Source organism: Vanellus vanellus, assembly GCF_965231255.1.
Source record: "Vanellus vanellus genome assembly, chromosome: 2".
Classification (NCBI taxonomy): Eukaryota; Metazoa; Chordata; class Aves; order Charadriiformes; family Charadriidae; genus Vanellus; species Vanellus vanellus.
Window position 1 is genome coordinate 25,772,003 of NC_138906.1, and position 13,907 is coordinate 25,785,909.

Genomic DNA, 13,907 nt, shown 5'->3' on the forward strand with positions numbered 1-13,907 from the left:
ATGCCTTGCCTCATATCATGTCTTCCTCTTATGCAACACAGAAAGCAGGAATCCTGTGGTCAGGTCAAGCAGGTAAACTTGACTCCCCTTCCTGTTCTCTTCAACCTCCCAGTCCTGACTTTCCTCCTCTACATGAATTTTATTTTGTCACCCTGATTCCCCAGTTCTTCCTCTTCCTCCTGCAGTTTGGACAAGTTGGTTTTTTTTCTATGCTGCCTGGGCTGAATAGTGTAAAGGGATATAAGGGAGATGGGTATCTCAGGGAAATAGTAGTGTGATGTTTTGAGTCAGTTTTGATTCTCTCATCATGCTTTCTCTGCATGCTTTCCAGAAGTGCAGTTGCAGGGAAAGGCCAGTTCAGCCATTCAGCTCTGTAGGAAGCAGGATAATTGCTTCTGAGGACACACAGGATCTGATTAGCAGTAGGAATTGTTTGGAGGTGGAATACGCATAGGGCAGATGGGATCTTTGGTGAATTAAGCTGTCAGTGCTTAACAGCTTTCTGCTGAATATGTGCAAATTAGAATCGGGCGAAAGTCAAAACTTGTCTAACTGGGTTGAATTTTGATAGGGGCAACGGTGTATTTTTTGTTTTGTTAGAGGAACATTGTTTTGCCAAATTCTGTCCTTTCCTCAAAATACATAGATTCCGGATTATCCTCGTGAAAGTTGCATATGAGCTTTTTCGTTTGTTTTTAAACTCGGCAAAATAGTCGTTCCCTTTGTTGAAGCGTAGGAAAATTATCTGAGGAATGATGGAACAATTTCCATTTAAACTTCCTTCATTTTTCCCCTTTCACCTTCGCAGAGTGGTGGGGAGGAAGGGGAAGAATAAATTGAGTTGTCAGACACCTGGTTTATGTGAACAATTAAAGTTCGGCAACATTAGACACAGTCTTGAAAACTGTCTTATGATTAGGGAACATAGAGGCATCCAATTTGTATATAGCACAATATTTTAATTTATTTTCTGCATGGATGCCATGATGGATTTTGGAAACTTATATTTTTCACTTATACTTGCTGTACTGCTTAACCAAAGCAGTAATACACTTTTTATGTTTTTAGAATTATTATATTGAATTAGGATTCTGAAGCACACTGTACTCACTGCTAGATTTTAGTTATGCTCCCTGCTGGAAAGCATTAGGGAATCTTCCAATATTGTGCCTTTCTTCTTATGTATAGATGAATAACTCTGTGTGTGTATGTGTACATATATGTGGACACAATACTTCTATATAGAAAAAACAATATCTCTTTATTTTGACATTATTGGTTAGTGAGAAGTTATCGGGAATCTTATACTTAAGGTGTATATAGAAAGATAAGGTATATAACTGATAAATGTGATATTTTTTTTTTAAATTTGTAATTGCATACTAATTTAAACTGCTGTCATATCTTTTGGTTATAATGATCATATTTTGCTTACATCTCAAAACAGTCTGAATATTATTCTGATGCTTTTATTTGTTACAGGAAACATGAAAGAAAACTGAAGCATGATGAAATACGTAAGAAGTATGGTATGTGGTAATCTTGTTTTGATCCTTAGTGTCTAAATTGATTCCTTTTTCCTAATTATTATTAAAATTCACAGCAGGAACAAGCTGCTTTATGAGCAGCAGAAGTAATCAAGCCCAGTTTCCTACTGATGCATGTCTTCTATCACCTGAACACCTGATCTCATCACTATTATTCTCCTGTTCTCTTCCTACACTGACTCTCCCACTGGGCAAGGGACAATGTGCTGGATGGGGTTTTCAATATATTGATCAAAATAAGTAGTTCTTTCTGTCTTTTACTTAGGAAGAGCACTGGGTTGTGGGTTTTTTTTTGGGGGGGGGGGGGAGGAGCAGGGGGGTGATTGTTCTTGAATTTGATAAACCAATCTAGTTGAAATTGGCTAGTAGACTCAGGGTTATTGAAGGAAGATAGACTGACTAGCAGATAGAAAGCTTTTTAAATCAAGCTTAAAAAAGAAGGATGCAGCCTAACATAGAGATTAAAATCGTTTTTTCTTTGTTTTTAAGTGAAGGTGGGGTCCAGTAGAAGCATATCACACAACTGTAGGACCTGCTGCGTTGTATAGGAGGCTCTTATCATCTAGGCTTGTCAGTGCTTGCACTTTTCATTTGATTGTTCATAGGGTTAATAGTACTGTGTATTCAGAGACAGATATGCTAAAACTATGCTGTACGTCTTATTATGCAAATTGCACTAATGTCAGAGAAGGTGATTCTAGGGGTCTGAACAGTCACTCAAAACTGTTAATTTTCATCCTTTTGTTAAACTGATTGGCAGAGTCTGGGAATGCCTTCATGAATCTGCAGCCTGCCCTTTGGCTGATGCAGAAGTGATACAGACAGTCTCTATAGGGAATTCTCCGCCTGGGGAACGTTTGCAAAAGTATGCTCCTTCGCTGGAACGGAGGAAAAATTCAGTGTGAAGCTTGAGCTGCAGGAGGAAGAATGTTGTAGAAACTAGAAGTAATTTTTGTTAAACATTAGTCATGAACTTCTGTCCTGTGGTATTTTATAGCATAATTGACCCTGTATCCCAACTACAGTTCAGTTTCAAGAGGTTTGTTTGAGTGGTTGACAACAGTAGTAGAGATTTTAAAAATCGAACAAGATCCAAACAACAACATAAAACACCACACACTTTTTGTGTTTGCTCCTCCTTAGAGGAGACCTTAGAGTCAATCTCAACAAGTTTGAATCATTGGGATAGATCTGGCAAAGAACTTAAGGCGATAGCTGTGTCTCCAAAATAACATGGAGCACTCTGTACAGATACACATATAACTTTGCATCTCCTTGAGGCAGTGCAGCTAAGAGAGGTTGCACAAGGTCCTGAATCCAGTATAGCAGTTAGCATATCCAAGCACTGCATTGGGGTTAAGTGATGTTTCAGAAGGCTGCGTTCAGTTATATTCTGCTTGTGAAACTAGTTCTCGTGCCTCTGGATGGTCCTACATTTTACTGAAGACGCTTCTCTCTCTTCAGGGCTTAACTTTCAGACCTTTGCAGAATGCTTTGTTGGATCTTGCTGGAGTGCGAGTTACCCAAGGAATACAACTCTAATTCTGTGCCTCTGGAATACATACACCAAATTCAACAAATCTTGCTTGTAGCTGTAGTATCCACAGAGTCATATGCAAGCTAGTGTCATTTTTCCTCCGCTTGAAGCGTGTTAGTCTATCACTGACTTAATTAGAAACAAGTTCATACATTCTTTGTGTTAATGGAAGGTGTACCTTCTTATAAGGAGAGGCATATTCATTTCTTCATGCAGTTATGTTTTACAATGCAGTTTACCCACAAAAGATCTTAATTCAACTATAAAACTATATATAGACATTTGCTATTGAAATTTAAGTTTATTTATTTATATCCTCAAATATTAATTTATATTATCTGATCTATCAATTTGAGGCCCGAATTCTCATAATTCATTTTTGTCCCAAAGAAAAACCTAGCTGTTACATGAATAGTTGGCACATACCAAAAGGATGTATGTAACTGAGGAAAAATGAAAGACAAAATATGTATAAATTCTCACATCCCTAAATATTATTGCTGATGTATATATTTTGTATTCTGATAACATACAGACAAATGGTTCTCAAAATAATTCAGTGAGACATAACAGAGTAAGTCTTGCTATAGCCTTGGATCTTCTGTCTTCATTTTTCACTGTCTAGTAAATACATATGTTAGCATATTAAACATAATCTAATAAAAATAGCTGCAAATAATTATGGAGACACTAGATTATTTTACACTCTTATGCACGGCAGAGAGGATTCTCAGCTAAGCGGGCATGGATGAGTGGCAGAATGACAATGACTTTGTTAACCTGACTCTGTAGATTAAGATGATCATGCCTGAAATTTCAGTATTTGGTTGGCTTTAAGGGAATGCCTTTTCCCATTTCATCCACCAGCTTTCCTTACCCCATTTAAATGGTAATTACACATTTATAATGCATTGCAGGTGTCACTCTAGCCACAGTCCTTTGGGAGCATTGGAAGCAAAAGGGAGCTTTAGCAACCAGGAATACACACTTTGAATTGTTTCTTTGTTGCACAATTTGATAGTATTTTTCATTTGCTCACATATATGAATGCAATATGATTACACAAATTATATGTTGACTGCTAGAAAATTTTTAAATAGAATTCTGAGTACTTTTGCAGCTTGTATAGTATACAAAGGATCTACAATTTAATTGCTGCTGCATTTGCTGCTATTGTACGTTCAGTATAGGATTAGTGAGAAGCTGCTTTATTTATTTATTTCAGGATTTTGCTTGGTATTAGTGGAAGGATTCTATCTCTTTAAATTTTACAAAATTACTGCTTTTCATAATTTTGGGCTTCCATACCGCTTGCTTCAGTTCTGCAAAGGTTTTGATCAGCTAATTTAATGATATGTAATCCTATTGCCTTTATTTTATACGAGATGTTGATTTTTATATTCAGTAATTTGTCACAGTAAATGTTCCTTCTGTTCAAGATAGATACTTTATCTTGACCTTCTTTAGTGTTCTGAATGCAAAGCAGGGAAACCTTGTATTCCTTTACACTTAAAGCTATTTAGTTTGTATGTTAAGAATAGAGTTGTTAATCTGGGGGTTAAAAATAAAGAGGAAAAGTGTAATAAGGGGTGAAGACATGCAGCAAACTAGTTCACTTTTTTTTTTGCAGTGTATACAGTCTGTTGTAAATATCTCACTTGTTAATTCTATTTTTGGGCAGTGCTGATATGTGATGAGAGTCAAATATCAATGACTGAGAAGCTGCATAGTATATAATGTAAATGTGCTGGAAAGAGGGATTAATTTCTTAAAATTGCTTTGTCATTTCATATATATTAAGAGACTTCATTACTTCATGCAAGCTAATGAAAGATACTTGACTACCTTTCAAACTTTTGAGTGTTTCTTAAATACTGCTAAGTAGGTCAAATATTAACCTCAAAATGAAGGTAAATAGAAGTAAGATGTTAGAAGTTCTTTAAATGTCCTGTGTGTCAATATTAAAGTTCAGCAGTAACATGTAATGGACTTTATTGCAAACAAAACTCCTGAACCTACAAACATCTAGCTTCTCTGAACCTGTAATTGTAAATTACAAGTTGGGTAGTCGCTCTCATGTCAAATGGAAAACAGTCGAGAGAGACAACTCCTGTCTGGTTCAAGGCAGCACAGGAGCTTTAGTTGAACCAGACATGCTATCCAATTAGCATAGGCTTGCAGCTTCTCTTTGAGTGTCATGGCTAAGAGCAGCTGTGGCAGCTGACAGCAGCTTTTTGTCATGCTCCTTTTTTTTTTTTTTTTTTCCCCCCCCCTATGTCTCTAGATTGTCTTTTTCCAGATACTGGACCCTAATCCAACTTCTTCAGTAAGAATTGGTGCAAGCAATGAGCTGCTGCATCCCTCCTCTCACTTAATGTAATCTTAACGATGTACTTAGAATCCTGAGGATAAAAGAAATTTGAATGCTGGATGCAGATTTGAGAGCAAGGTCTATTGGATGTTGTAACCTCTGTGGTTATCCCCATTTGGAAGGAGGACTTGCTATTTCTCTTGGAGTACCTTCTTTCCTGGGAGATGAGTTTGTGAAGTCACAACCAATGATATTCACACTGAATTGACCCAGATTCTTACTGCCTGTTTAGTTCCAGTGTTGTACAATAAAACAGATCAGAGAAGTTTTAAGTTAAACCATGCTAATGCCTGATTGGTGGTAATTATATCTGTTTATTGCTAAACATAATAATTCAGTAAAATTAAAGCAAGTACTACTGGGAATGGCATTTGCAGTAACAAGTAAAAATGACACATTCACTTGAAATATGAGGACTAGTTATCTACAATGGCTTTTGGCTGAGTGTTTTGGGAGAGTGGCAGGTAAAAGCATATTTCTTCCTCAGTGGTATAGGAAAAGTTTATCTGGAGTCTTACACAGTCCTCTGATTAATTTGAAATCGGCACTGCTGGATGTAGAACAACATTTCCATTGGATTTCAGCTGTTTAAGCTGTAAGAGAACAGTGTCTAGTGTTTTACTGTGCTACTTTCAGACTTATGAAGTGTCAAGTATGTGTCTTGAATGAGGTATTAGAAAGACATAATAAACACTTGCCAGGCTATAGAGACAGAAGTACGCAACCTAAGTTAATTTTGTCAGGGAATCCGGTACCACCTCTTGCCACTTTGTGGAAAACTTTTCAAATTTTGGTGCCTTGATTTCGAAGTGGAACTTAATGAGTTCAGGATGTTTATGCAATGCCAATTGTAATAAAAATGTTAAATTCTAGTACTGTTGCTAATTTTCTGTAGATGTGTTTTGTATTTGGAAGGGCTGAAATACAGAAGTACTGCAAAAATTTCTGAAAATTGGACTACTCGGTTGTCTTTCAGAAAACTAAATATAATAGGATTCATAGATCCTAGCTGCCAAAGTATTAACATGTCTGGAAGAAGGAGGGGGGAGGTGGTGTTCTGGAAATAAAATAAATATTTCTTCTCTGTTGGGGTTATATTAATGCAGGAATGTTACCCGAAGGCACTAAGGGTTGAAGGGTAGAACAAGGATAAGAGCTTTTTGTTATTGTTTATCTTACTTGTCAGATAGAGTAGACTTAACAAACTTTACAACTTTTTGTTTAAAAATGCATGAAGGGTAAGATTACAATTTGAGAAGTAACTGCTTTCTATAGGTTTAAAAATAGAAAAATTTAAAGATCTCAAAATATTATAGATAATTTTTGGCAATAACAATATTCTTATTGCACAAATGCTTAAAAGATTTGTTTTTAAAGCAATTACAGAAAGGAGTAGTACATCTTACGCAAGGTACTATACCAGGCAAATAGACTGTATTTCACATTACCTGGCTGAAGCTTTCAAATGCGACTAGTTTACCTATTCTTTGACAAGTAAGGGCCATTGTGTATAATGTAGATGTTTCTTATCAGGTAGTTAATTGGAGTTACTGATGCAATAATCAGCACTAAGCAGTTGTGCTTCTTGATTGACATCTTAAAATAACATGGGGGTTCAAAAGAAGTGCAACAACTGCAACAAGGTAGACAGGTATCTGCCTTCAGTGCCATTAGCTTTGAGATAGAACAGTGAGTGTTCAGTACCTGTGTGTAGGTGCATGTGGAAAAGAGGTATGGTATGGAAAGGTCCATGGGGAGTTCTTTTGGCAGTGACTAGTGTAATCTTTCTCTTCTGCTTTTGTGAATCTGAACACTTGTGAATTGGGGTGGTTTGGCTTACCTGTCTTCTGTCTCCATGTGCTTAAATGAGCTAGAGAAGAGTCCAGGCTTGCCAGACATTAGAATAAAAATCTTGGTAGAAAAGATAGCGGTAGTGTTCCTGTTCTTTCACAACAAAAGGGACTCTGGACTCTTATGGGACTCTGTTGTTTTCAGTATGCACTTCTGCCTAGCCCAAATCTGATGCGTGGTTTAAAGTCTCTTTGAAATAATTGCTGTATGGAATAGGGATTGCTCAACTAACCCTTACAGAAGATGGTATCCATATCCAGCCACTCGGTGTAATTGGATGGCTTTGCAATGCTTTCTGTGACAGTATTCTGGTAAAATCATTAAGAATCTTCATGATGGAAACATACTGCAACCTGGATTAAGTGATGCTCTTGTTCTGGTCCCTGGAGGTTTTGGTGCACGTAGGAATGATCTTCATTTGATCTTAGAGATTATTGTCCTATTGCAGAAATGCTGTAAGTGGCTGAATGGGACCGATGGTTGTGTATAATCAAAGTAGAACTAAGTCAAAGTAGCAGCATCTTACATTTTAAAAGGATGGTGATATTATAATAACTTGAATTTATAAACTGGCCAGTCTGAATCTGTTTTTCCTGAGCCATCTCTATGCTTAGATTTTTGTAGATTTGACTCTCACAAGTGCATTTTGTAGGGAATACCTCACAAAGGAGAAATGTTTTTTCCGTAAGATTTTTTCATAGAGAAGTGTTTTCTCCCTGCTAAATCATTAAATAGTTACGATAATAGTCTAATAAATTAGAGTGCTTAAGAACACTATCAATTTATGATTATACTTGAGCATTTGGGTAACAAAGCAACTATTGGTTGCTTTGGTTTTGTTTTTGTTTTTTTTTTTTTATATGGAGTACCTATTACAGTGAGGTCAGTAACTCCATTTTTTTATGTGATACCAGTAAGAAAATGATAAATGCAGTCCTGTTTTGTTTTACAGGTCTTCTCCAGGATTCTGATAATCCATACAGCAGATTTGAGAATGAATAAAGCTGAGCACCTTCAACTAGAGCTGTAATTCCAGAATACAGGAAGATAGTTTGTTTTCATTTGCCCTTTGGGCTCTTTTGGGTTTTTTTCCAAAGGTTTTTTTTCCTGATTGTAAAACTAGAAGTGGATAAAGACTTCATGAAATACACATTTCTATCTTCTCCTACCTATATAGAACTAACTTGCTATAAATGCTTTTTTGGTTGTTAAAATGTTTGCTGATTTTTATTTTTTTTATGGTGACATTTAAGTGTGAAATAGTCTCTTTCCTCCTCTTAAAACGGTATTTTGTTACTTGATATAGATGGCTAAGTCACAATCATGTGTTTGAATTCAGTCTTAACTGTCACTTAAACAGTTTTTTCCATGTTCCTGAATACAGATATTTTTTTTTCCCCTACTGTATCTTTTTTTTATATAAAAATAAAAGGCAACGTGGAAGCACAGCATCACACAGCTGAAATAACTGGTTTTAGTATTGATGAGAAAATAGCATGTTCTTATGTACTACCATAATGTGAGAATTGGGTGGAGGTTTTTCCCCTGTGGAAAAATGATCTTCAAGAGTGTAATGTCTACGGGTTGACAGTCTCTTTGAATAATTCAACTCAGTTATGGAAATGTTAATATGTACTTTGGATATGTCACTGATGTGAAAAATGAATTACTTCAGTTATCAAAATTGGAAGAAGGTCATTTTTGAAATAAATGTAGTTAGGTGTGCCTAAATTTAAGAAGAAACATCAGCCTGTGTGAATACTTATAATTAACAACAAAAAAATGTTGCCAAGATTGCGGTTTTCCAGGGTTGACCCTGGCCAGCAGCTAAGCTGCTTGCTCCCTCTCTCCCTACAGTGGGATGAGGGAGAGAATGGGAACAGCAAAAGTGAGAAAACTCTTGGGCCAAGATACAGCTGAATAAGGGAAGAAAAGGAGGAGGGCAGGGGGAACAAGTCATGCGAAGACAATCATCACCTCCCAGAAGCAGACCTCTGCCCACCCTCCCCTCAGTTTTTGTTGTTGAGCATGATCTTGTATGGCCCTTTGGTCAGTTCCGGCCACCTGTCCCAACTGTGTCCCCTCCCAATTTCTTGCCCACCCCCTGCCTACTTGCTGGGGCTGACAGAGTGGGGAAAGATGAAACCTTGATGCTGTGCAAGCGATGCTCAGCAAAAGCCAAAGCACCAGTGTATTATCAGCACTGGTCTAGCCACAAATCCAAAGCAAAGCACCTCGTGGGCTGCCATGAAGAAAGTTACCTCCATCCCAGCCAGACCCAGTACAGTAAGAAAGCAGTATTCTTTTTTTAAACTTTTATTCTTTTGGTATTTCCATAATGTGCTTTATTTTGTCTTCATAGAGGTGTTTCATCGAGCATTTTCACTAGCTTACCATTATGATGCAAGAAGCAAAGAGCTTTCTCCCCCCCGCACTATAATGCAAGTTTCAGTTTATTCTGTACAGTTTAAATAACCCCCCTTGCTGTATATTATCCATTAAACAAATGTACAGTATTGAAGATGGTAATGTTATTTTTATCAATGTTGCTAAAATAAACACTTTAACATCTTTACTTTGGTTCTGTTTAGTTCTGTTGTTCCATACAATTTTAAATTAAGTTGGTTTAGAAAACGTGATCAAATATGAGTTTGGGAGAACAGAAAGGATGCGTTTTTGCTTTCTTTTGCTGTTTTTCTGACAGAAGAGTAAAATCTTAACAGCACATAGGTGTGGTGGGAATTAAATCTTGCCTGTGGGTGATGAGGTGAATTGCCATTCCTTCCAGTGCCAAAGAACCTGCCTCTACTTAGGCTTTAGTAACTATCACTTTCTCACTAATTTTGGCACAGTGTTCACTTCCATTCTTTCACTGTTTTTACCTCTGTAAAGTTTCTCTGTATGCAGTTTCTCAGGAATTTATATTAAAATGTTTCCTTGTTCCTGAATCTGTATTGTAATTAGTGTTAATGGAATAATGATCTGTTTTCCTTTTTTCCTTTTTTTTCTTTTCTTAACTTATATTTAGCACTTTATTAGTAGGCAGTGTGTTTAATTTTGTGTTTCTTCATCTGTCAGCTATTGTCAAGTCTGAAGTATTATTCAAATGGCTGTCATTGAAGAATGATGGTCTGTGATAAGAGTGAGTTGATAGTGTGGAAATAAAACATGCTGATGGTTTTCCCTGGAGATAACTTTTGCAAAAATGATGAAGCTCTGCCTGCTGTCTCATGACCCAAGTAGTGACATTCCTGACTTAATAGAAAAGCATTTTTCTTCAGCACCTGCTACAGTATACGAAGGGCTGTCAGGTATCCTAACAAAAGGGGGAGGAGGAACAACCTTTCTTACAATTTCAAAGATGGTAACGTACTTGGAGAGCCAAAATATTTTGAGAATATGGAATGGGAGCTGCATTGCTGGAGAATGGTTATGCTACATTTAAATCAGTGCAGTCCTATACACTGTTACCTTTTCGTTCCTAAGCCAGGATTGTGGGTGTGAAAAGGTAGCAACTGTCGTCAAATTTATCTTAACCAGACTTACCATATACTAAGCCTTAACTTTACATTGTAGGCTATAATTTATCCAAAATGTATACAAAGTGGGCATCTGATGCTGTGTAATTTTGCTTACACAGTTAAAGACAAGACTATTAATTTAATTAGACTATTATGGACAGCAGCCTTAAAGCTTAATAGAAAATGTGAAAACCCCCAAACAATCCTCAGACTTCTTAGAATATTTGACCTTTTTCTGTGTTCATTGGAGCACTTAATTGGATGGAAAATATCCTTCTTTCAATGTATTTATTGCAGCCTTCTCTGCTTTTTTGTATGTCAGTATTTCTTACTTTTACAGAAATACTGTGTTTGGCTTATCAATAGAAAAGTTGCTTGTCTTTGTATTTCAGTGTAGCCACAAATAATTGGGAAAACAGCTGTAGAAAGAGGGTAACATCATATCTTTGGTTCTCAGGTGTGTGAACAACGGCATTTATCATTTTCAGTATGAGCTTCCCCTCCTCCACACTTTTTCAACAAAAGAGATCGAAGGGATGCAACATATAAACAAAATGAAGGTAGGGAAATGGCATAACCTACGCCTGAGAGCCATAATAGCTCTGCTAATCATCTCTTTTTCTTAGACTTCCCTTTCATTCACACTCTATTATCTCTTTCCTCTGTCTTTACGCTTTTTATTTTAGTAGGTTTTGCACGTTACTTTTAGTAGTGAAGCACTATCTGAAAAGACGAGCAGTCTTGGAAATGAAGAAGTTAAAATGTGTGTGTTTCTTTCCACAGAATGGAACTTCCAGTACTCAAAACTCAAATGGGTCAGTTGCTGGGTGTCATTTATTTATGTAAAGAGAATTTTAGTAGTTTGAAGCATGCTGGTTTACCTTATCTTAATGCTGGAACATACTTTTTGCCACTTCTGAAATCTTGGGTTTGATAATGAGTCCATTTAAGTTGTTTGCACCGTGTCTTGCTTAATTGTTATTTGATTATTAAGTAGGCATATTTAATTGGTCCAGAAAGATGTGGGAGACAATCAGCTACCATGCTCTTCTTCCCCTTCTGCTTCTGAGTGTCAGGGGCCAAACAGGAACAGTGAAGAGAAAAAAAAATGAGGGGAAATGATGGGGAGATGATGAAGGCAGGAGTAGGTATGTCAGTAGTCTAGGGAGATGGTGAGGTTGGCAGCAACTGCACATGGCTGTGCCCCCAGTTCCTGCCTGTCTCTGGGCTTGATCACCTTTGATTTTGGGGCTGTAATCAGCCAGCATCTCTGCCCCATGCTTCAAAGTGTGAATCGGGGAGGTTATGTGGGTGGATGCTTTTCAAGGCCCACATGTGCTCTCATCTTTCCTAAGACAGCGGAGCCAGGCTTGCTGTCAATTGATCTCTCCCTTCTGTTGGCCTGGTCCTAGAACAGCCACTTGGAGGACAGAGGAGGGAACGCTTGTCAAAGTAGGAGAGAGTGACATTTCGTGATTGAAGTATCATTATCTCCAGAATATTCCTAAAGCCAGGTTTCTGCTTGGTGACACTCGACAGAATCCTCTGAGACCATTTCCCAAATGCTGCTTCACCCAAAACTTAAAAGAGAGGGTCATGATTCTGATACCTTCCAACAAAATCCAAAACCTGTAGATCCTTCATTTATTTTAATGGCTTCACATGCTCAATCTCTGGCTGAGCAAACACATTTAGTCTTTGTTGTGGCATCATTAAGGCTTTGGACTTGGCATGAGAGGATGAAATGTTTAAACATTTAGAAGTGTGTGGCTCTCAAGCACGGAGCTCTATTTTTGTCAACTCCTTGTCATCTTCACGTCTAGGTCTTCTTGTCATGTGTCTCTGGTTATGTGTGAGTTCAAGTGTCCTCAACAACACAGTTTAGTTATCAAAAAACCAATCTCTACTTTCTTTTCTGATGCCGAGTTCCTACAATAGACATTAAATGTCAGAGATAAGAACAAAATTCTTTGTTCCACTCTGACGCTTTGTTGCTGCTTTAAGCCAGGGTGAAATGGTGAAGACCGGGCAATGCACAAGCAGGGAATGAACCAAACCATCCATGAACGGGAAAAGTTGTGAAGGGAGGCAAAAGGGAATGGATAGTGGGGAAACAATAGAGCAGTGGTCAAAAAATGGTGTTTTATTTTGCACATCGTTGATGAGATTTGCTTTTGTGTTTTGTTGTGTCCTATCATCTTAAATACAAATCAAGATATGCAGCTACCTGATATTGCCATATCAAACATTCCCAGGTTGATTCACTCACTGTATCAATAATCAGGCTTACTGTTTATAGGATGACTGCCTGAAAATAACCAACTTCCCTGACCTATCTTACACAGTTTGCAAAGAAACTACTTAGTGGTATTTTACATGAGCTTCTACAAAGCAGGAAGGGCAGAAGCGAAGCCTGGACCCAGAGAAAACTGCCAACGGATTTCAGCAGCTTAACAAGTTTATCAGTCTTCTGACTGAATGTCTCGACCATCAGTATGTATTATTAATCAAATGGAGTGACTTTTCTCTTGCTGATATAGCAATTGCTTCTAAACAAGAAAAAGTAATAGAGGGCAGAGTTTTTGAGCTGTCACTTTGAGTCAAGTGCTTGCGCGGCAGATAAATGGGTAATAGAGTAAGCAAAGTCACTTTGGGAACCATGTAAGCTTGAATCTGTTTGTGTATTAACATGATGAAGTAAGATGCAGGATAAAGATAAAAGTTATTTGCAGTCGGTCCAGAGACATGTTTGTTTTGTTTTTTTTTTTTAACTTTGACCTTCAGTCCAATCTGTGCAAGGAGCTGTCAAGTAGCAGCACAGCAAAAAGGATTAGGAAATGTTTAATTATGCCAAGTTGAGGTGGATTTTCATAGCACTGTTTCTGTCACAGTTCCTGAGCTAACTACACCTCTGACCTGCATCTCAAGGGCAACCTTTCTTCTACCCCAGCTTGTCACCTGGCTTGAAATAGAATCAGGCACTTGGTGTTCTCAGACCAGCCCTAGTTGCTTGTTTCCCATGCACCAGTTCAGGAATCACACCCACGCACAGCCCACTCTTGCCCTCGAGGAGAATGTCC

At 37.6% G+C, this 13,907-nt stretch overlaps 1 protein-coding gene across 1 annotated transcript in view; it reads left to right on the plus strand.

Moving 5' to 3' along the window:
• The window catches only part of PTTG1IP2 (PTTG1IP family member 2), a 35,016-nt gene extending 25,141 nt beyond the window's left edge, over window positions 1–9,875 (plus strand). Inside the window, exons 6-7 of the mRNA XM_082499026.1 lie at window positions 1,483–1,529; window positions 8,259–9,875. Coding sequence (XP_082355152.1) covers window positions 1,483–1,529; window positions 8,259–8,308 — 97 coding nt within the window. The 3' untranslated portion in view covers window positions 8,309–9,875. The remainder of the gene's footprint in view (window positions 1–1,482; window positions 1,530–8,258) is intronic.
• The last annotated feature ends 4,032 nt before the right edge of the window (window positions 9,876–13,907 follow it).